Here is a 25,036-nt window from a genome sequence, read left to right as displayed (position 1 = left end):
AAAGAAAGAAAGAGAGGAAGGAGGAAAGAAAAAAAAGAGAGAGAGAGAAAATAATGTGGCTAATTTTTGATTTCCAAATGATTTAAATCCCAAATCATGGGATATTTTTTAATTTTAGAAAATTCAATTAAAACAGAAAATATTTAATATAAAACAAGATAAAATTTATTATTTAGTACAAATGCATGATATATTTTTCACATTAGTTTTTAACCAGGAGGTTTAAAAGGACATAGAATTACAATGTAAACACACACATATACATATATGCAAAAGTAGGTAAATCTAAATCTTATCCTTTAAATTGAATGGGTTTAGATAAAGTTTAGTAATTTTCCCTTGATTTAAAACCATGAAAAATTTGCACAGGCATAGACTAACATGCTTTCATATATTTTATCATCATAACTGTACATTTGGTACACATTTCATATACTTACTCTAAAATGGTCTGTTGTGATTGAAAATACATGTGGAGAGTTTGAACTTCTGCATGATTTGTCATGGCAACAAAGTCTCTAAAGATGTATCTGTGCTGTGTGCTAAGTACATGGATGACTTAGAAACTCTTCCCAGACACAGACAGTAAAGGAATGTCCTTGAACTTATGCATGCTATCGGAGAGAGGAAGAGGATGCTTACCACATTGTACAAGCTGATGCACCAATGCTCAAATATAATCTGCCCAGAGAATCCATTAAAAAAGGAGAACCAAAGCTGGAAGAGAGGAAAGGCAAATGAAGCATTTCATCAAGGTTTTTAAATATATCCACATATTTAAAAGAAGTGATATAGAAGATGGAACTTTATCTGGCATAGCTGTTTGGAAGACAATCACTTAGGGAGCCAAACAATTGTCCTTTCATAAACTATGAATTGTAAACACCAATCCTTCCTGATATTAAACATATTGATGTATTTGGTAACTAATGATATATATCTTAGTACTAAAATACAAACTTCTTGCAAAAGGCCAGAATTTTTGCAGAAAATCTCAAATTAAGAAACAAGGGTTACTTTGTAACAAATAATAAATTTTATTCCTTCTATAGGAATAGTTACAAAAATATTCTTTCTAAATCTTAATATGTTAATTGTAATAGCCAGAATATACTGGGATTTTAATAAACCAAACATTTAATCCTCATAGCAATATTGTAAAATAGTTATTACTATTCTCAATTGCAAAATTTTGAAAAGTGAGGTTTAGGGAGATAAAATTATTCACTAGGGTCACACAGCTAGTAAGTGGCAAAATGGGATTGGAACCCAGATCCATATAACTCATGCTCATACTCTTAAAAGCAACATTTGGGGTGATTTGTTAAAATGTATAAGTAGTTATAATACATATAGTTAACATCATATATTAGAAAAAACTTCTTCTTTGGTCATATTTCACTGTTTGATATTATGAAAACAAACCTCAATTTCCTCTTTTCAACTTTAAGAGGTTGTCTTTACGTTCATGGAATTTATTATTGATTGAAAAAATAATTGTTACATTTATGGGATATGATATGATGCTTCCAAACATGTATATATTGTAAAATTAACAAAACAGGTTATTTCAAGATGGAGGAATAGAGAAGGTCACTTTCTTGGCTTCTTCATGGTGTGAAACCAAGAAAGCAGATAGGCAGCTTCTCAGCAAGGTGGGTGAACAAAAAAATGAACTTTACTAGGATTTAATACTGGACATTCAAAGCAGATCAGGGACTCAGAAGGTTGGATACATTAAGGAAAAAAACACCTGCACCACAGCCACTGCTGTGGCTGGAGGCACAAGCCAGAGAAGTCCCTGCATGAGCAAAGTGGAGGGGTAAGGGAATGAAAGGAAACTGCATTTTTAGCAGGCTTGAGGGGTATTTGGGTACAGAAAGATCAGAGGTCAAAGACATTGCCCAACTAAACAATATCCTTGTGTAGGAAAGAAGCCACTTCTCTCTAAGCCACCTGCAGAAGACAGAGGAAGGAACCATTTTGCAGCCACAGCACAGGGGCTAGCAGCTGGGAGAGCCAATTCCTGGCAAACAGGAGTTTGGCCCAAAATACAGGCCTGGCAAACCCACACTGCACAACATAGAGTGTGCCTAAGTGGCCAGAAGAAATTCAAATGTGGAGATGGGTTTACACAGGGGGACTACTTGTCATGGAAATCCCTCTGCCTCCCTGCCCCCTGACCCCCTACCAATCCAACCACTTGTAGGGTTAATTGGGAGAGAAATGCCTGGCCAGGAATTCAAAAGGCTGGGGGTGGGCAGGAGAGACTGAGTTTGGAGATTGAACTCAAGACCAGGAAACATGGTGTCTGCAGGTGATGGAGTGAACTAAGAATTGGCTCTATCACCACATGAATAGAACCCAGGGGGGATGATCCCTGGGGTACAGTCTTCTGGAATGGACTGGAAAATGCTGGGCCCTAGAGGTGAGCTGATTTAAAATCTTCAGACCAACTGCCATTCAATAAAAAACCTGGAACCTACCTAAGCCTAAACCCCACCTCTAGGAGCCCCACCTAGGGATTTCTTCTCACACTCTAGCAATTCCATCCGGAGGGTGCAGCAAGCATCAACTCCAGGTCACCTAACTTTAAATTGCTGAGAAGGGAAGCTGAGAATCTTTTGAACTCCAACCGGAAACAATTTTTTAACTTTTCATTGAGATCTTTTTTTTTTTTTCTTCTTTTCTCTGTTTAATTGTGACCTGACTGGTTCAGGGATACATACATAATCATTTTTGCTTTTTTCTCATTTCTAGCATTTTTGAAACAAGTTATTTTTCATGAATCAGTATTTAAAGACTAGGATATTTGATTAGTATATTTTGGTTTTGTTTTGTATTCTTTTATATTCATTTTTAAAATTTTTACTTTATATATATATATATATAAAGGAATATATATATATATTCCTCTCACTTATGTTTCCCTTGATTCTATTTTTCTCTTTTCTTCTACTAACAGGCAGTCTCTATTGTTCTTTCTCTTACTCTTTCTTTAACTTTTTACTTCTATTTTCTCCCCTTCTACCTAATAATTATCACATTACATTCTGTTCTCTCCCTGTCCACCATTCAAAATTGTAAACCCTTTTGCAAACTTACTGTTTTTACTGTTGGCAATAACTGATTATATCATTTCTATTTATTTTGACAATTAGCATTGTAGATTTCATAGCATGAACTATTTGGTTTAATGCTGTATATTGCCTGCATTGATTGTTGTTATTATTTGTCTCCCCCTAACCACTGAGGTACTAGAAACTTTCAGGGTCACTATAAGTTTACAGGGTAGAAATTCTATTGTCTCAGATCCATACTGTTAGATGAACTGACACACAAGCAACATGAAAAAACAAGATATTCCAATAACAGAATCCATGGACACCACAATGGAAGAAATATCAGAGGATGTTCATAGTCAAACTGATCTGTGAGGTAAAGGACAATTTAAGAAGTGAAATCGGGGAGAAAATATAGGAAGTAAGAGATCACTTCAATAAAGAGCGATTCTGAAAAAAATTAAGCAGAAATCCTTGAAGTAAAGGAATCAATAAACCAAATTAAAAATTCAATGAAAAGCATCACTAGCAGATTGTGCCCCTTGGAAGAGAGTCTCAGGCAAAAAAAAGACAAAGTATATAATCCTAAAAATAAACTTGACCATGGCAAAAAGATGTTTTCTGAAAGAAAATGAATGCCAGCCAAGAATACTATACCCAGAAAAATTAAGCTTCAGAATTGATGATGAAATAAAAATCTTTCATAATTAACAAAATCTGAAAGAATTCACAACTAGAAAGCCTGCACTACAAAACATACTCAAGAAAATATTTCATGAAGAAGAAATAAAAATATAAAGTGAAAATCATCAAAGCAAATAAACTAATTCAAATTAAAAACCAGAAATCAAAATGACAGGGAATAAAAATGATTTTTCAATAATAACTTTGAACGTAAATGGTCTAAATTTATCAATCAAAAGACACAGACTGGCAGATTAGATTAAAAAACAAGACCCAAAAATATGCTCTCTCCAAGAGAGATCCCCTCGTAGGTAAAGACTTCCACAGACTCTAGTTAAAAGGATGGGGAAAAACAAATCATCCACATGAATCTCATAAACAAGAAGGGGTTTCTATCCTCATATTAGATAAAATGGACTTCAAGTCAAAGTTAATTAGAAGAGATGAAGAAGGTCATTTCATACTGATTAAGGGAAATATACATCAACAAGATATAACAATTGTAAATATTTATGCCCCAAACAATGGAGCATCTATGTACATCAGATAAACCCTTCTCAATTTCAAGAATCAAATAGACCACAACAAAATAATACTAGTTGACTTTAGCACACCTCTCCCACCACTGGATAAATCCTCCAAACAAAAACTAAATAAAGAAGCTATAGAACTAAAAAATACAATTAATAATTTAGACTTAACAGACATATATAGACTACCATCTAATAAGAAATATACTTTCTTCTCAGCAGCACACAGATCCTTCTCTAAAAGAGATGATATTTTCAGCCACAAATCATCTCTTAACAAACTTAAAAAAGAGAGAGATTATACCTTGCATTCTATCAGATCATAATGGGATGAAATTAGAAATCAACGACAAAATAAAACATAGAAGCTACTCTAACATGTGGAGACTACATAATATGCTATTTAATAACAAATGATTAGAAGAACAAATCAGGGATGAAATAAAAAAAAAAAACTTAGAGGTAAATGATAATAGTGACACAACATACCAAAATCTCTGGGACCCTATGAAGGCAGTACTAAGAGGAAAGTTCACTGCATTGAGCTCATTCATTAAAAGAATAAAATGTCACCAAATAACCTAACACCACATCTCAAGGCCCATGGAAAAGAAGAACAAATTAACACCAAAAGCAGAAGACAGGAAATAATTAGAGCCAAAAATTAATGAAATTGAAACAAAATACAACAAAATTTCAAAAAGTTGTTTCTTAAAAAAATAAGATTGATAAACGCTTAGCCAAACTAATGAAGAGAGAGAAAAAAGCTATAATTACTAATATTCATGATGATAAAGGAAATATTACCATAGACAGTACTGAAATGCAGATGGTAATCAGAAACCATTTTGGAAATTTATACTCCAATAAAACAGAGAATTTTGAAGACATTTACAAATTTCTAGAGACATATGACCTACCCATATTGAATCAAGAGGACATAGAAAATTTAAACAGATCAATTTCAAGCAATGAAATTGAGATGCCATCAAAAGCCTACCAACAAAGAAAAGCCCAGGATCAAATAGATTCTCAGCAGAGTTCTACCAGGACCTTCAAATAAGAACTAATACCAATCCTCCTTAAATTATTCCATGAAACAGAAAAGGAGGGAAACTTTCCAAACTCTAGCATCACTCTGATGAAGCTAGTATCACTCTGATGCCAAAATCAGACAAAGACATACTGAGGAAAGAAAATTTCAGGACAGTATAACTGATGAGCATAGATGCAAAAATTATTAATAAGATACTGGCAAATCACACAGAGAGAAACATTAAAGAGATAGGGCACCATATCAAGTAAGGCTCATTCCAGGAATGCAAGATTGGTTCAACAAACAGAAATCAATAAACATAATTCACATAAGTAGACATAAAGATAGAATCACATTATTATCTCGAAAGATGCAGAAAAAGCATTTGAAAAAATTAAGCATTCAATTTATACTCAAAACACTAGAAAAACTAGGGATAGTAGGAACATACCTGAACATTGTAAAAGTCGTACATGTTAAACCCTGGGACATCATTCTAAATAGAGAAAAATTTAAAGCATTCCCTTTAACAACTGGAACAAGACAAGGATGTCCTCTTTTACCTCTTCTATTCAATATAGTTCTTGAAACACTAGTCAGAGAAGTTAGGAAAAAAAAGAAATTGAAGGGAAAAGAAAAGAAAAAAAAAGAGCTCAAACTATCCCTATTGGTTAACAACATGATTCTCAATTTAGAAGACCCAAAAAAACCCCACCAGAAAACTTGAATCACAAATAAATTCAACAAAGTTAGACCCAAAAAACTCCACCAGAAAACTAGAACTCACAAATAAATTCAACAAAGTATCAGGATATAAAGTTAATACCCCCAAATCAATTGTGTTCCTATACACCAATGATGAATCAACTGAAAGAGAAATTAGGAATACTATCCCATTCACAATAGCCTCAAAAACAAAATGAAACTTAGAAATCAATCTAACAAAAGAGGTGAAAAGATCTTTACAGTGAAAACTACAGAACACTAAAGAAAGAAATTGAAGAAGACCTTAGAGGATGGAAAGACCTCCCTCGCTTTTGTAAAGGCATAATTAATATTGTCAAAATGGCCATCCTACCAAAAGCACTATACAGATTTAATGAAATTCCTATTAAAATTCTAATGCTGTTCTTCATAGAAATAGAAAAGGCAGTTATGAAATTCATTTGGAAAACTAAGAGGTCCAGAATATCCAAAGCAATCCTTAGTGAGAAAAAGTGTCACAGGAGGCATCACAATACCAGAACTTAAATTATACTACAGAGCTATAGTAACAAAAACAGCAGGGTATTACTACCAAAAGATACATGAAGACCAATGGAACAGAATACAAGACACAGAGACAAACCCATATAAATACAGTTATCTCATACTAGACAAAGATGCCATAAATATACATTGCAGAAAAGATAGCCTCTTCAACCAGTAGTTCTGAGAAAACTGGAAATCCATATGTAGTAAATGAAATTTAACTCCTATCTCTCACCCTGCACAAAATTCAACTCAAAGTGGATCAAGGACCTAGGCGTTACACCAGAGATCCTGCACCTACTAGAAGAAAAAGTAGGCCCAACTCTCCAACATGTTGACTTAGCAATCTACTTCCTAAAGCATGAGAAGTAAAAATCAAGAAACAATAAATAGGATGAATTTAAACTAAAAATCTTCTTCACAGCAAAGGAAACAATCAAGAATGTGAAGAGAGAGTCTACAGAATGGGAGAAAATCTTTGCCACGTGCTGCTCAGATAGAGCACTAATTCCCAGGATATATGAAGAATTCAAAAAACTTAACACCAACCCCCCCCCCAAATAATCCCATCAATAAACAGGTAAAGGAACTAAACAGGTATTTCACAGAAGAAGAAATGCAAATGGTCAACAAGTATAGGAAAAAAATCTTCAAAACCTCTAGCAATTAGATAAATGCAAATTAAAATTACACTGAGATTCCATCTCACTCCAGTCATAAAGGCAGTTATCAAGAATACAAGTAATAATAAATGTTGGCAAGGATGTGGGAGAAAAGTTTCACTCATACGTTGCTGGTGGGATTGCAAATTGATGTAACCACTATGGAAAGTAGTATGGAGATTCCTCAGAAAACTCAGGAATGAAACCACCACTTAACCATTTACTCCACTCTTCAGCATTTACCCAAAGGATTTAAATTAGCATAACACAGTGATGCAGCCACATCAATGTTTATAGCAGATCAATTCACAATAGCTAAGCTATGGAGCCACCTAGGTACCCTTCAACAGATGAATGGATAAAGAAAATGTGGTATATATACACAATGGAATAATATTCATCCATAAAGAAGAATGAAATTATGACATTTGCTGGTAAATGGATGGAACTAGAGAATATGCTAAGTGAAAGAAGCCAGTCCCAAAAAAGCAAAGGCCAAAAGTTATCCTTGAAATGTGGATGGTAACACACAATAAGTGGGCAGAGGGAAGAATAGAAATTCAGTGGGTTAGACAAAGGGGAATGTGGGTAAGGTAGGGAGAATGGATATAGGAAACACAGTAGTATGAATCGAATGTAACCTACCTATGTTCATATATGAATACATGACCAGTGAAATTCCATATCATGTACAATCACAACAATGGATCTTAATGAGAATAATTTATATTCCATGTATATATGTTAAAATACACTCTACTTTCATGTATATGTAAAAAGAACAAATAAAAACCCAGGGCAATTAGCATATCCATTGTCATCATGTACACAATTTTGAATCAGAAATCCCTGACTTTGAATGCCTGATCTATTTTTTCTAGATCTCACTGATGAGTAAAGTTAGACAAGTGAAATAGCCTCTCTGAACTTCAGTTTCTCATAGAATTTGCCAACTTTAAATAAGATAATAGGTTAAAAATGATTATCGCAGTGCCTGACACATTGATACCATCCAATAAGCATATTTTGGTTACTTAACCACATATAATAGATACATAATTTTAAAATTAAGCCTCAAATTCTTTCTAAAATATCTTGGAATTATCAACAACATATATGTGTAAGTAAAACTCATGTAAAAGCAATTTAATGGTAATGAAATTCAACTTAAAATCAAGCATATTTTTTAAAAAGTTTAAGATCAAGAAGTATCAAGACTAGATTTTAGGGTTAAGGTTGGAAAAGGAACCTTATTCACTCTACTTGTCACTTAACAGCCAAAAATGCAATAGTATTATCAGTAAAATCCTCAGTGAAATATTAGCATGTCAAATCTATCAATGTGTCAGAAGAATTATGCACCACAACAAAGTAGATTTTACTCCAGTGATACAAAACTGGTATGGTATTTGAAAACAAATCCACATAACCACATATGTTCAATTTAAATAAGAAAAGCTATGTGATTATATTATTTGATACAGAAAAGGCATTTGACAAAATCCAACAGAACTTTATTCTAAAAATGCTCAACAATCTAGAATGAGTATGATTTTATCAGTTTGATAGAGGACATCTACAAAGAAACAAAAACAACCTAATACATAATTAGTAACAAGCTAATATAATATTAAATAATGAGAAATAAGATTTCCTCCTTATGATCAGGAACAGGGCAAGGATGTCCCCTCACACTACTTTCCTTCAAGATAGTTGAATGCAATTAGAAAGGAAGAAATAAAGCTGTCCCTCTTTAGACAAACTGGATAAAATCAAAAGGAATAAAAAAAAAATTAAATACACACCTGTGACAAACATGAATTCTACAAGGTCTCAGGATGCAAGATCAACATAAAATGTAATCACATTTCTATATACTAGTAATGAACACATGGACACTGACATTAGAAACCCAAAGCCATTAATAATTGCACTGAAGAAAATGAAATACAGTTGTCTATCTATATAAAGGGGAATTGGTTGCAGGAACTTCTACCCCCACCATCTTATATATCACAATCCCCAGATGCTCAAGTCCCTTATATAAAGGCATAGTATCTGCCTATAATGTACACCCATCCTCTACTACACTTTAGTCATCCCTGTATTATTTACAAAACATAACAACATAAAAATCATGTAAATCTTTTATTATACTATTTTGTTTAGAGAATGATGACAAGAAAAAGCTTCTCTATATCTCAGTAGGAATGTAATTTTTTTCCCCAAAATTTTCAATCCATGGTTGGCTGAATTCAAGAGTATGGAACCTTCCAAAGATGGAGAACCAATTGTATTTAAGCATAATCTGAAAACGCAAGCACAGGATCTATATACTGAAAAATACAAAATGCTGATAAAAGAAACCAAAGAAAGCTAAAATAAATGAAGAGTCAGTCTCTGTTCATGGATTGGAAGCTAAATATAGTACAGATATAAATGCTCCCCAAACTGATATATAGGTTTAACTCAATTCCTGTCAAGATCCCAAGGTTTTTTGTAGACATAGATATGCTTATTTTAAAATTGAAAAGGTAAAGGACATAGAATAGCAAACACAATTTTGAAAAATAAAAGTAAAGTGAGAGGAATCACTCTACCCCATGTTAAAACTGATTATACAGTTACAGTAATCAAGAAGCAGGGTATGGGCACAGGGATATTCACATTCATCAGTGGGTCAGATTAGAGAATCTACAAATAGACCTACATAAATACGCTAGGCCAATTTTTAAATTTTTATTTTTTAATGTAGTAATATTGTGCAAGTGAGGTACCCTGGGGTTCCTTCCACTAAGAAATGTCTTTGAAATTAATTTACACTTTTACATCTTTCAACCTGCAATGGGTGGGGTTTGCTAATTCCTGAAACACCGTCAAAGTATCTTTCCTGTTGTCCTCATCTAAAGTACTTGGTTTCTTTTTAATGGCACTAGTCGGTACATGCTGATTTGTTGCAGCTTTAAACATATTCCTTTTATTGGAAACTGTGGATTATTCAGACCTTTCCACTCTGATTTGTGCTCCCAATTTTCACTGTAAATTTGGCTAATAGCTGTCAACAATATCCATCCTGTATCCTGAGATCTGTGTGGCCTTAAATTTTCACCAGATAGACTTGGGCCTTTCACAAAGTCTCACAGACAAAAAAAAAAAAATCCAAATTCTTTGCACAATGTAATATGGACAGCCTCTAATTCAATTTCCAATATAGTCATCATTCCTCTCTGAAACCTACCCAGTCTGGCCTGTATTGTCCACATTTCTATCAGCAGTTTAGTTTTTTGAGCCCTTACCAGAATTGTTCATTGTACTTTTCTTACAGCACCCTCTGTAGCACTTCTCTACCTTCTTCCTCAAACTTCCAAACTCCTGCAAATCAATCTCAAAGTTTTTTCCACATCCGCTAAGGCACAAGTCACAGCAATGACCACATTTCTCAGTACCAAATTTCTGTGATAACTTTCTGTCATTGTGACAAAATACCTTAGATGATCAATTTAAGGTGGATTCTTTTTTGTTTGTTTGTTACTTGGAATTGGACCTAAGGGCACTTCACCCTTGAGTTACATACCTAGTCCTTTTAATCTTATTTTTTAAGTTTTGAGACAGGGTTTTGCTAAATTGCCACGGTTGGCCTCAAACTTGCAATCCTCCTGCTTCAGTGTCCTGACTTGTTGGAATTATACACATGTGTCAGCATGCTCCGTGATAATCAGCTAAAGGAGAGAAAAGCTTTACTTTGGTTCATGGTTTCTGATGCTTCAGCTTGGCTTTGTGCTTTAGGCCTGTGGCAGCATATCATGGTGAGGACTTCTGATAGAAGAGGCCTGCTCATCTCATGGTGGATGGGAAGCAAAGAGGGAGAGGAAGGGCCATGGTCCCTGTACCCCTTTAAGGGAAGGCCCCTAATTGACCTAATGTGTTCCTACCAGACTCATCTCTGAAAGGTATCAGTGCCTCCCAATAGTGTCACATGGGTCTTTGGAGTACATTTATGATACAAACTATAGCAGGTAAAATTAACATCTTAATAACATTAATTCTCCCAACTCATAAACATAAAATGTCTTTATATTTATTTGTGCTTTCTTCAATTTTTTTCAGCAATATTTTTTAGTTCTCAGTATATAAGTCTTGGTTATGTTTATTCCCAAATTTTTTATTTTTTATTTTTTTGTAAATGGGATTGTTACCTTAATTTCCTTTTTGAATTGTTCATTGTTAGTGTATAGAAACACAGTTGATTTTTGTATTTTGACTTGGTATCTTGCAACTTTGCCGAATTTTTTTATTAGTTCTAATACTTTTGAGTGACGTATTTAGATTTTCTACATATACAAGCATATCATATGTTAACAGAAGATAATTTTACTTCTTTTTAAAATATTTGGATGCGTTTAATTTCCTTTTCTTGACTAATTACTCTAGTTAGAACTTCCAATACCATGTTGAATAGAAGTGGTGAGAGTGGGCATCCTTGTCTTGGTTCTGATCTTAGAAGGCTTATAGTGTTTTACCATTGACTACAATGTTAGCTAGGGGATTTTTATACGTGGTCTTTATTATTCTGAGGTAGTTTCCTTCTTTTCCTAATTTGTTGAGTGTTTTATCATATAAAGGGTGTTGAATTGTATTGAAATGATTTTTCAGCATCAACTGAAGTAATCATGTGGTTTTCCATCCTTCATTACATTAATGTAGTGTGTTACACTGGTTGATTTTTTTGCACATGGAAACATTCTTTTATTCTAGTGATAAATTTGTTGGGGCAGGCCCAAAATGGCTATAGTTAGGCTCCCTTGCTAAGGCTTCCAGCAGGTTATGATATGCTTTATGTTATGTTCTTATCATGTTGCCAAGGCCATGATTAGTGTGTAGTCAAGGTCAGAAACACTCTGATTCAGTGTATATACTCGAGGTCATAAACATGTGCTTGAGAGTACATGCCCACTGATGTATGCTGTTGGCAGTGTGCCTTCTTTGTTTGGACTGTATTCAAAAAGGGGCTAAATGGAACTGACAGAAGCAAAATGGAACTGGCTGGGGTCTAAAGCTGTAGCCAGCTAGAGGCTGTTTCCATCTCTGAATAAAGAATGACTAATATCTCAACCATGAATTGCATCTTCTTCCACCTGCCAGAATCCCAAATCTGTTTCCTGGGTCTGAGTCCCTGCATGAAAAATATCTCTGGTATTAAATATGATCTATTTAATATGCTATTGAATTTGAGTTGTTAGTATTTTGTTTAGGATTTTTACATTAACATTCATCAAGAACAGGTCTATAGTTTAGACTTCTTATAGCGTATATGGCTTTGCTCTTAGGGTAATTCTGGTTTCATAGAATTGAGTCCTCTTCGACTTTTCAGATAAGCTGAGAAAAACTAATATTACCTCTGAGTGAGTGGCAGAAATTTTTAGTGAAGATATCTGATGCTGCACTTTGTTGGGAGGTTTTGATTACTGATTCAATCTCTCCTTATTACTTATAAGTCTCTTCATATTTTTCTATTTCTGTATTATTTGCCCAACTGACTTCCAACAAAGGTGCAAAAGTGATTTAATTGAGGAAGGAAAGACTTTTCATCAAATGGCACTGAAGCTATTGGACATCCATGCACAAAACAAAGATAAGCAAAATCTCACGTCTTATACAAAATTAACTGCAATTGGATCATTAAACTAAATATGAAATACAAAGCTTTCATAAAATATATACAGCTAAATTTCATATAAAATTTATAGTTTTATATAAAATTTATATATAAAATTTTAAGATAATTTTAAATTTATTAAAAATTAATAAATAATTAAAATTCAATAAATAATTATAAATTTATTGAGATTTATATAAATTGTATATAAAATATTAAATTTATGTTTAAGATATATAAATATATATAAAAATATATTTTTCACATAAAATTTTATATTTTATAAAATATATACATGTAAAACTTTTTTTACATGATGCTACAAGATGCCACAAGAATAAGAGGAAAAATTAGAATAACTAGACCTCATCAAAATTAAAAATTGTTCTGTGAAAGACCCCTCTTAAGACAATGAAGTGACAAGTTGCAAACTAAAAGAAAATATTTGCAAATCATATATCTGGCACATATCTAGAATATGTGAAAAAGTCTCACAATAATAAAAGAACAAAAACCCCCAAAACCTAAAGATATAAAACAGACAAAAGATATGAGGACACATTTCACAAATTTTTATATATATACATATATATGGGAAATATATATATATATATATATATATATATGGCAAATAAGTACATAAAAAGTCATTCAGCATCAATAGCCAGTAGGAAAATGCAATTTAAATCCAGAATAGATATCTCTACACATCAAAATGGTTAAATAAGATATAGTGATGATACACAGACTTGCAAAGATCCAGAGAAACAGTATAATTGTTTCGTTATTGATAGGAATTTAAGATGGTAAAGCCACTCTGGAAAATAGTTTGGAAGTTTCTTGTAAAATTACATGCACTTACTATGACTCAATAATTGTGCACTTGGATATTTACCCTAAAGAAATGTAAACTTAAATTCTCCCATAATCCTAAACACAAATGTTCACAAAAAATTTTATTCATACTACTCCCAAATTAAAAACAGCTCAAATGTTTTTCCACATGTAAATGGTAAATAACTGTAAGTATATCACACCAGTAGAAAAGAACAAACTACTGCTGTTTGCAACAACTTGAATAAATCTGAAGAGAATTACACTGAGTAAAAAAACTCATCTGAAAAGGTGACATATTATTTGGTTCTATTTTTATAGAACATTATTAAAATAACAAAATTACAGTGATAGAGAACAGATTAATCATTGACAGGGGTTAGAAATGAGTAGGGAGGTAAAAAAGTATCATGAAGAAGTTCCCCGTGTGTTGATGTAATAGTTATGTATCTTAATTGCTATAGTGGTTAGATGAATCTACACATGGATAAAAGTGCATAGACACAAGTGCACACATATGCACACATAAATGCATCTAAAACGGGTGACATCTTCATAAATTCTGTGGGTGGTACCACTGAAAATGCCAGGCTCAATTCTATTCTTTAGTGAAAGGAAGCACAGAGATTTCTGGTGTGTTTAATCACTGGAAGAATCTAGAGCTAGCAGAGATGCACTATGGTTCCAAAATGTGTGTGGGGGGGATGCAGGTGGTGTGTCCGTGGTGTTTACCACAGATTATGCCCATAAGTCATCATGATATTGTAAGATGTTTAATGAACACTTTTTACTTAGTCACTTCAGTAAGCAAAAACTTAAAGCTGGATTTTGCTAACGGTACTATTAAACAAAATCTGTGTGTGTGTGTGTGTGTGTGTGTGTGTGTGTGTGTGTTTGTGTGTAGGGGGGGTGTCCATGAATTTAGAACAGGCACCTGCACTAGCCCCAGCAGACCAAACCAGAATAGAGTTGAATCACAGTAACTGAGCTTTGACTGGTTGCAGGAGGACTTGTAGACAAATAATTAATTAAGCTATAAGCAATTAATTAGTTAAGTTGTAACTCATTGACTGATTATTTAAGCTGTCATCAATTAAGTTGTTTTCTAGTCTCACTTCTGTTTTTCATCAATGCTGTCAGATCACATTGTTGATTAGAGTTCTCCCATAACACAAACACACACACACACACACACACACACACACACACCAGAGATTTTGTTTAACAGTACTGTTAACAAAATTTGGTTTTAAGTTTTTGCTTACTGAAGTGACTAAGTAAAAAGTGTTAATTAAACATCTTACAATATCATGATTACTTATGGGCTCTGGTTCTGGGGCAACTCAAGAATCAGAAAGTGATAAGGAGTTTCAAGATGGCGGCCTAGAGGGCGGCTGCATTTCATGTTGCTCCAGGACACAGGATTCAAAAGAGGAGATAGTGAGAGACTTGGGACCAGCTCAAGGCCGCCGGGTGAGTCTCTCCCATTGGGGAGGCGTCCCGGATGGGGCAGTAGCCCCGGAACGCAGGGAACTTTGTGAAGTAGAGTTGCTTGGCGAGACACCCCTCCCCCCACTGGAGCAGTAAACACAGACAACTGGGATCATTGTAGAGGAGGCGGCTCAGCACAGCGCTTGGACTCAGAGCAACCACTGGGGCTCCGGCCGGCTGCCTGAGGAGGAGCTGCGTGGCGAGCTGTGTGGACGCAGAACGACCACTTCTGAACACCGGGGGGTTGCCCAGAGGAAGAGGAGAAGCGCGCCGGGTCTAGGAGTGACTGCATCAGAGCCACAGGTGGTTGCCAGAGGAGGAGCTGCGTGGCGAGCTGTTTGGACTCAAAATCACCACCTCCGAACACCGGGGGTTTGCCCAGAGGAAGAGGAGAAGCACGGTGGGTCGCTTGGTCTAGGAGTGACTGCATCAGAGCCAGGCGGTTGCCAGAGGAGGAGGCGAGTGGTTTTCTCACAGGGACGGTAAAACCAGAGACACAGGCACAAACAGGACTTGCCTCAGCCCGCAGCCTAGTTCCCCGTTGGATGACCATTGGTCAACAAGTGGAGGCACCTCTGCCCACTAGCAGAGAATATATGCCACCTGAGGGTCACCACCCCTAGAGAGGCAGCTTCTTCGTGGAGCTCTGCATTATCAACTTCCTCCAAGACTTCAGGCTACTAAAGGATAAGAGGGGATATACTAGCAATCTTCAGGGACATTATAAGTCGATAGAGGAAATCTGCAATATCTTAATGACCCACTGATTCCTGAACAATATGAGAAAACAAGGGAAGAAAATGCCCCAAACAAATCTAGATGTTACATCAATAGAATCCAATGACAGCATGGCAGAAGAAATGACAGAAAGGGAGTTCAGAATGTACATAATTAAAATGATCAGAGAAGAAAACGATGAGATGAAAGAGCAAATGCAGGTATTGAATGATGAGATGAAAGAGCAAATGCAGGCATTGAATGATCGCACCAATCGACAGTTAACAGAGCAAATTCAGGAAGCAAAAGATCATTTCAATAAAGAGTTAGAGATATTGAAAAAAAACCAAACAGAAATCCTTGAAATGAAGGAAACAATAAACCAAATTAAGAACTCTAGAGAAAGCATAACCAATAGGATAGAACACCTGGAAGACAGAACTTCAGATATTGAAGACAAAATATTTAACCTCGAAAACAAAGTTGAACAAACACAGAAGATGGTGAGAAATCATGAACAGAATCTCCAAGAACTATGGGATAACACGAAAAGGCCAAATTTGAGAATTATTGGGATTGAGGAAGGCTTAGAGAAACAAACCAAAGGAATGAACAATCTATTCAATGAAATAATATCAGAAAATTTCCCAAATCTGAAGAATGAAATGGAAAATCAAGTCCAAGAGGCTTATAGGACTCCAAATACACAAAATTACAACAGACCCACACCAAGGCACATTATAATGAAAATACCTAACATACAAAATAAAGACAGAATTTTAAAGGCTGTGAGAGAAAAGAACCAAATTACATTCAGGGGGAAGCCAATACAGATATCAGCAGATTTTTCAATCCAGACCCTAAAAGCTAGAAGGGCCTGGAACAACATTTTTCAAGCTCTGAAAGAAAATGGATGCCAACCAAGAATCTTATACCCAGCAAAACTTACCTTCAAATTTGACGATGAAATAAAATCTTTCCATGATAAACAAAAGCTAAAAGAATTTACAAAAAGAAAGCCAGCATTACAGAACATTCTCAGCAAAATATTTCATGAGGAAGAGATGAAAAACAAAGAAGCAAATCAGCAAAGGGAGGAATTATCCTAAAGGAACTGTCAAATAAAGGAGGAACCAAGATGTGTCAAAAAATAAATAAATAAATAAATAAAATTTAAAAAATGAACCAAATGACTGGGAATACAAATCATATCTCAATAATAACCCTGAATGTTAATGACCTGAATTCATCAATCAAAAGACATAGATAGACTGGCAGATTGGATTAAAAAGAAAGATCCAACAATATGTTGCCTGCAAGAAACTCACCTTATAGAAAGAGATACCCATAGACTAAAGGTGAAAGGATGGGGAAAAACCATGCACATGGACTCAGCAAAAAAGCTGGAGTATCCATCCTCATTTCAGATAATGTGGTCTTCAAGCCAATGTTAGTCAGAAGGGATAAGGAAGGACATTTCATACTGCTTAAGGGAAGCATAAATCAGCAAGATATAACAATCATAAACATCTATGCCCCAAACAGTGGCTCATCCATGTATGTTAAACAAATCCTTCTCAATTTTAGAAACCAAATAGACCATAACACAATAATACTTGGTGATTTTAACATGCCTCTCTCACCACTGGACAGATCTTCCAAACAAAAATTGAACAAAGAAACCATAGATCTCAATAACACAATCAATAATTTAGACTTAACAGACATTTATAGAATATACCATCCAACCAAGAGCAAATACACTTTCTTCTCAGCAGCACATAGATCCTTCTCTAAAATAGACCATATATTATGCCACAAAGCTAATATCAGCAAATACAAGAAGATAGAGACACTACCTTGTATTCTATCAGATCATAATGGATTGAAGTTAGAAATAAATGAAAGAGTAAAAAACAGAAACTACTCCAACACCTGGAGATTAAACAATATGCTATTATATGATGAATGGATAACAGAAGATATTAGGAAGGAAATTAAAAAATTCTTAGAGGTAAACGAGAACAAAGAAACATCATATCAAAATCTCTGGGACACTATGAAAGTGGTACTTAGAGGAAGATTTATTTCATGGAGCGCATTTAATAAAAGAAGTAAAACTCAAAAAATAAACGACCTAACACTACAGCTCAAAGCCCTAGAAAAAGAAGAACAGACCAACACCAAAAGTAGTAGAAGACAGAAATAGTTAAACTCAGAGCTGAAATCAACGAAATTGAAACGAAAGAAACAATACAAAAAATTGACAAAATAAATAGTTGGTTCTTCGAAAAAATAAACAAAATTGATAAAAACCTTTAGCCACACTAACAAAGAGAAGACGAGAGAAAACCCAAATCACTAAAATTCGGAATGAACAAGGAAATATCACAACAGACACGACTGAAATACAAAGCATAATTAGAAGCTATTTTGAAAATCTATACTCCAACAAAATAGAAAATTTCGAAGACATCAACAGGTTTCTAGAGACATATGAATTGCCTAAACTGAACGAGGAGGACATACACAATTTAAATAGACCAATTTCAAGTAATGAAATAGAAGAAGTCATCAAAAGCCTACCAACAAAGAAAAGTCCAGGATCAGATGGGTTCTCAGTCGAGTTCTACAAAACTTTTAAAGAAGAACTCACTCCAATACTTCTCAAAGTATTCCAGAAAATAGAAGAGGAGGGAACTCTCCCAAACTCATTCTATGAAGCCAATATTACCCTGATTCCTAAACCAGACAGAGACACATCGAGGAAAGAAAATTTCAGACCAATATCCTTAATGAACATTGACGCAAAAATTCTAAACAAAATTTTAGCAAATCGCATATTAAAAAGATAGTGCACCATGATCAAGTGGGTTTCATCCCAGGGATGCAAGGTTGGTTCAACATCAGAAAATCAATAAATGTAATTCACCATATCAATAGACTTAAAGTCAAGAATCACATGATTATTTTGATAGATGCAGAAAAAGCATTTGATAAAATACAGCACCCCTTCATGCTCAAAACACTAGAAAAAATAGGGATAGTGGGAACATTCCTTAACATTGTAAAGGCCATCTACGCTAAGCCCATGGCTAATATTATTCTAAATGGTGAAAAACTGAAAGCATTCCCTCTAAAAACTGGAACAAGGCAGGGATGCCCTCTTTCACCACTTCTATTTAATATCGTCCTTGAAACTCTAGCCAGAGCAATTAGACAGACCAAAGAAATTAAAGGGATACGAATAGACAAAGAACTCAAACTATCCCTATTTGCTGATGATATGATGGTATACTTAGAGGAACCAGGAAATTCCACCAGAAAACTTTAAGATCTCATAAGTGAATTCAGTAAAGTAGCGGGATATAAGATCAATGCACATAAATCTAAGGCATTTCTATACATGAGCGATGAATCTTCAGAAAGAGAAATTAGGAAAACTACCCCATTCACAATAGCTTCGAAAAAAATAAAGTATTTGGGAATCAATCTCACAAAAGAGGTGAAAGACCTCTACAATGAGAACTACAGAACACTAAAGAAAGAAATTCAAGAAAACCTTAGAAGATGGAAAGATCTCCCATGTTCTTGGATAGGAAGAATTAATATTGTCAAAATGGCCATACTACCAAAAGTGCTATACAGATTCAATGCAATTCCAATTAAAATCCCAATGATGTACCTTACAGAAATAGAGCAAGCAATTATGAAATTCATCTGGAAGAATAAAAAACCCAGAATAGCTAAAGCAATCCTTGGCAGAAAGAGTGAAGCAGGGGGTATCGCAATACCAGATCTTCAACTCTACTACAAAGCAATAGTAACAAAAACGGCATGGTATTGGTACCAAAATAGAAAGGTGGATCAATGGTACAGAATAGAGGACACGGACACAAACCCAAATAAATACAATTTTCTCATACTAGACAAAGGGGCCAAAAATATGCAATGGAGAAAAGATAGCCTCTTCAACAAATGGTGCTCGGAGAATTGGAAATCCATATGCAACAGAATGAAACTAAACCCATATCTCTCACCATGCACGAAACTAAATTCAAAATGGATTAAGGATCTCGGAATCAGACCAGAGACCTTGCATCTTATAGAAGAAAAAGTAGGTCCAGAGCTTCAACATGTCGGCTTAGGACCAGACTTCCTCAACAGGACTCCCATAGCACAAGAAATAAAAGCAAGAATTAATAACTGGGATAGATTCAAACTAAAAAGCTTTCTCTCAGCAAAGGAAACTATCAGCAATGCGAAGAAAGAGCCTACAGAGTGGGAGAAAATCTTTGCCAATCATACTTCAGATAGAGCGCTAATCTCCAGAATCTATAAAGAACTCAAAAAACTCTACACCAAGAATGTAAATAATCCAATCGACAAATGGGCTAACGAAATGAATAGACACTTCACAGAAGAAGATATACAAGCAATCCACAAACATATGGAAAAATGTTCAACATCTCTAGTAATAAGAGAAATGCAAATCAAAACCACCCTAAGATTCCATCTCACCCCAATTAGAATGGCAATCATCAAGAATACAACCAACTACAGGTGTTGGCGAGGATGTGGGGAGAAAGGTACACTCTTACATTGCTGGTGGGGCTGCAAATTAGTGCAGCCACTCTGGAAAGTAGTGTGGAGATTCCTTAGAAAACTTGGAATGGAACTACCATTTGACCCAGCTATCCCACTCCTTGGCCTATACCCAAAGGACTTAAAATCAGCATATTACAGAGATACAGCCACATCAATGTTCATAGCTGCTCAGTTCACAATAGCCAGATTGTGGAACCAACCTAGATGTCCTTCAATTGATGAATGGATAAAGAAAATGTGGTATATATATACAATGGAATATTACTCAGCCATAAAGAATGATAAAATTATGGCATTTGCAGGCAAATGGATGAAACTGGAGAATGTCATGCTAAGTGAGATAAGCCAATCTCAAAAAACCAAAGGAAGAATGATATCGCTAATAAGTGGATGATGACACATAATGGGGGTTGGGAAGGGTTAGCGTTGGGGTTGGAGTTGGGTTTAGGGAGGGGGGCAGGAATGGAGGAAGGAAGGACTGTATAGATGGAGGGGAAGGGTGGGAGGGGAGGGGGGGAAGGGAAAAAATGGCAGAATGAATCAAACAACATTACCCTATGTAGATTTATGATTACACAAATGGTATGCCTTTACGCCATGTACAGACAGAAAAACAACATGTATCCCATTTGTTTACAATTTTATAATAAAAAAAAAGAAAGTAAAAAAAATATATATATATATATATTGACTACATAAGTAATATGAAAACAAATATTTACTTTAAAATTAAGAATAAGCAGGGGCTGGGATTGTGGCTCAGAGGTAGAGCACCTGCCTCACATGGTTGGGGCACTGGGTTCGATCCTCAGCACCACATAAAATGAATAAAAAAAAAATTAAAAATAAAAAAAAAAAAAAAAAAAAAAAAAAAGCCTACCAACAAAGAAAAGTCCAGGACCAGATGGGTTCTCAGCCGAGTTCTACAAAACTTTAAAGAAGAGCTCATTCCAATACTTCTCAAAGTATTCCATAAAATAGAAGAGGAGGGAACCCTCCCAAACTCATTCTATGAAGCCAATATTACCCTGATACCTAAACCAGACAGAGACACATCGAGGAAAGAAAATTTCAGACCAATATCCTTAATGAACATTGACGCAAAAATTCTAAACAAAATTTTAGCAAATCGCATACAAAAACATATTAAAAAGATAGTGCACCATGATCAAGTGGGTTTCATCCCAGGGATGCAAGGTTGGTTCAACATCAGAAAATCAATAAATGTAATTCACCATATCAATAGACTTAAAGTCAAGAATCACATGATTATTTTGATAGATGCAGAAAAAGCATTTGATAAAATACAGCACCCCTTCATGCTCAAAACACTAGAAAAAATAGGGATAGTGGGAACATTCCTTAACATTGTAAAGGCCATCTACGCTAAGCCCATGGCTAATATTATTCTAAATGGTGAAAAACTGAAAGCATTCCCTCTAAAAACTGGAACAAGGCAGGGATGCCCTCTTTCACCACTTCTATTCAATATCGTCCTTGAAACTCTAGCCAGAGCAATTAGACAGACCAAAGAAATTAAAGGGATACGAATAGACAAAGAAGAACTCAAACTATCCCTATTTGCTGATGATATGATTGTATACTTAGAGGAACCAGGAAATTCCACCAGAAAACTTTAAGATCTCATAAGTGAATTCAGTAAAGTAGCGGGATATAAGATCAATGCACATAAATCTAAGGCATTTCTATACATGAGCGATGAATCTTCAGAAAGAGAAATTAGGAAAACTACCCCATTCACAATAGCTTCGAAAAAAATAAAATACTTGGGAATCAATCTCACAAAAAAGGTGAAAGACCTCTACAATGAGAACTACAGAACACTAAAGAAAGAAATTCAAGAAAACCTTAGAAAATGGAAAGATCTCCCATGTTCTTGGATAGGAAGAATTAATATTGTCAAAATGGCCATACTACCAAAAGTGCTATACAGATTCAATGCAATTCCAATTAAAATCCCAATGATGTACCTTACAGAAATAGAGCAAGCAATTATGAAATTCATCTGGAAGAATAAAAAACCCAGAATAGCTAAAGCAATCCTTGGCAGAAAGAGTGAAGCAGGGGGTATCGCAATACCAGATCTTCAACTCTATTACAAAGCAATAGTAACAAAAACGGCATGGTATTGGTACCAAAATAGAAAGGTGGATCAATGGTACAGAATAGAGGACACAGACACAAACCCAAATAAATACAATTTTCTCATACTAGACAAAGGGGCCAAAAATATGCAATGGAGAAAAGATAGCCTCTTCAACAAATGGTGCTCGGAGAATTGGAAATCCATATGCAACAGAATGAAACTAAACCCATATCTCTCACCATGCACGAAACTAAATTCAAAATGGATTAAGGATCTCGGAATCAGACCAGAGACCTTGCATCTTATAGAAGAAAAAGTAGGTCCAGAGCTTCAACATGTCGGCTTAGGACCAGACTTCCTCAACAGGACTCCCATAGCACAAGAAATAAAAGCAAGAATTAATAACTGGGATAGATTCAAACTAAAAAGCTTTCTCTCAGCAAAGGAAACTATCAGCAATGCGAAGAAAGAGCCTACAGAGTGGGAGAAAATCTTTGCCAATCATACTTCAGATAGAGCGCTAATCTCCAGAATCTATAAAGAACTCAAAAAACTCTACACCAAGAATGTAAATAATCCAATCGACAAATGGGCTAACGAAATGAATAGACACTTCACAGAAGAAGATATACAAGCAATCCACAAACATATGGAAAAATGTTCAACATCTCTAGTAATAAGAGAAATGCAAATCAAAACCACCCTAAGATTCCATCTCACCCCAATTAGAATGGCAATCATCAAGAATACAACCAACTACAGGTGTTGGCGAGGATGTGGGGAGAAAGGTACACTCTTACATTGCTGGTGGGGCTGCAAATTAGTGCAGCCACTCTGGAAAGTAGTGTGGAGATTCCTTAGAAAACTTGGAATGGAACTACCATTTGACCCAGCTATCCCACTCCTTGGCCTATACCCAAAGGACTTAAAATCAGCATATTACAGAGATACAGCCACATCAATGTTCATAGCTGCTCAGTTCACAATAGCCAGATTGTGGAACCAACCTAGATGTCCTTCAATTGATGAATGGATAAAGAAAATGTGGTATATATATACAATGGAATATTACTCAGCCATAAAGAATGATAAAATTATGGCATTTGCAGGCAAATGGATGAAACTGGAGAATGTCATGCTAAGTGAGATAAGCCAATCTCAAAAAACCAAAGGAAGAATGATATCGCTAATAAGTGGATGATGACACATAATGGGGGTTGGGAAGGGTTAGCGTTGGGGTTGGAGTTGGGTTTAGGGAGGGGGGCAGGAATGGAGGAAGGAAGGACTGTATAGATGGAGGGGAAGGGTGGGAGGGGAGGGGGGGAAGGGAAAAAATGGCAGAATGAATCAAACAACATTACCCTATGTAGATTTATGATTACACAAATTGTATGCCTTTACGCCATGTACAGACAGAAAAACAACATGTATCCCATTTGTTTACAATTTTATAATAAAAAAAAAAGAAAGTAAAAAAAATATATATATATATATTGACTACATAAGTAATATGAAAACAAATATTTACTTTAAAATTAAGAATAAGCAGGGGCTGGGATTGTGGCTCAGAGGTAGAGCACCTGCCTCACATGGTTGGGGCACTGGGTTCGATCCTCAGCACCACATAAAATGAATAAAAAAAAAATTAAAAATAAAAAAAAAAAAAAAAAAAAAAAAAAAAAAAAAGCCTACCAACAAAGAAAAGTCCAGGACCAGATGGGTTCTCAGCCGAGTTCTACAAAACTTTTAAAGAAGAGCTCATTCCAATACTTCTCAAAGTATTCCATAAAATAGAAGAGGAGGGAACCCTCCCAAACTCATTCTATGAAGCCAATATTACCCTGATACCTAAACCAGACAGAGACACATCGAGGAAAGAAAATTTCAGACCAATATCCTTAATGAACATTGACGCAAAAATTCTAAACAAAATTTTAGCAAATCGCATACAAAAACATATTAAAAAGATAGTGCACCATGATCAAGTGGGTTTCATCCCAGGGATGCAAGGTTGGTTCAACATCAGAAAATCAATAAATGTAATTCACCATATCAATAGACTTAAAGTCAAGAATCACATGATTATTTTGATAGATGCAGAAAAAGCATTTGATAAAATACAGCACCCCTTCATGCTCAAAACACTAGAAAAAATAGGGATAGTGGGAACATTCCTTAACATTGTAAAGGCCATCTACGCTAAGCCCATGGCTAATATTATTCTAAATGGTGAAAAACTGAAAGCATTCCCTCTAAAAACTGGAACAAGGCAGGGATGCCCTCTTTCACCACTTCTATTCAATATCGTCCTTGAAACTCTAGCCAGAGCAATTAGACAGACCAAAGAAATTAAAGGGATACGAATAGACAAAGAAGAACTCAAACTATCCCTATTTGC

General features: G+C 35.1%; 1 protein-coding gene across 1 annotated transcript in view; it reads right to left on the bottom strand.

Annotated features, from left to right (window-relative positions):
* LOC124985625 (phospholipid-transporting ATPase IB-like) overlaps positions 1–25,036 on the bottom strand; it is a 207,097-nt gene that overhangs the window by 40,883 nt on the left and 141,178 nt on the right. The window contains exon 29 of the mRNA XM_047554330.1: positions 643–717. Within this exon, the coding sequence (XP_047410286.1) occupies positions 643–717 (75 nt within the window). The remainder of the gene's footprint in view (positions 1–642; positions 718–25,036) is intronic.

This window comes from Sciurus carolinensis, chromosome 5 (genome assembly GCF_902686445.1).
Source record: "Sciurus carolinensis chromosome 5, mSciCar1.2, whole genome shotgun sequence".
Lineage (NCBI taxonomy): Eukaryota > Metazoa > Chordata > Mammalia > Rodentia > Sciuridae > Sciurus > Sciurus carolinensis.
Note: the sequence above shows the minus strand (reverse complement) of the source record. Positions and strands in the feature narration are given on the sequence as shown.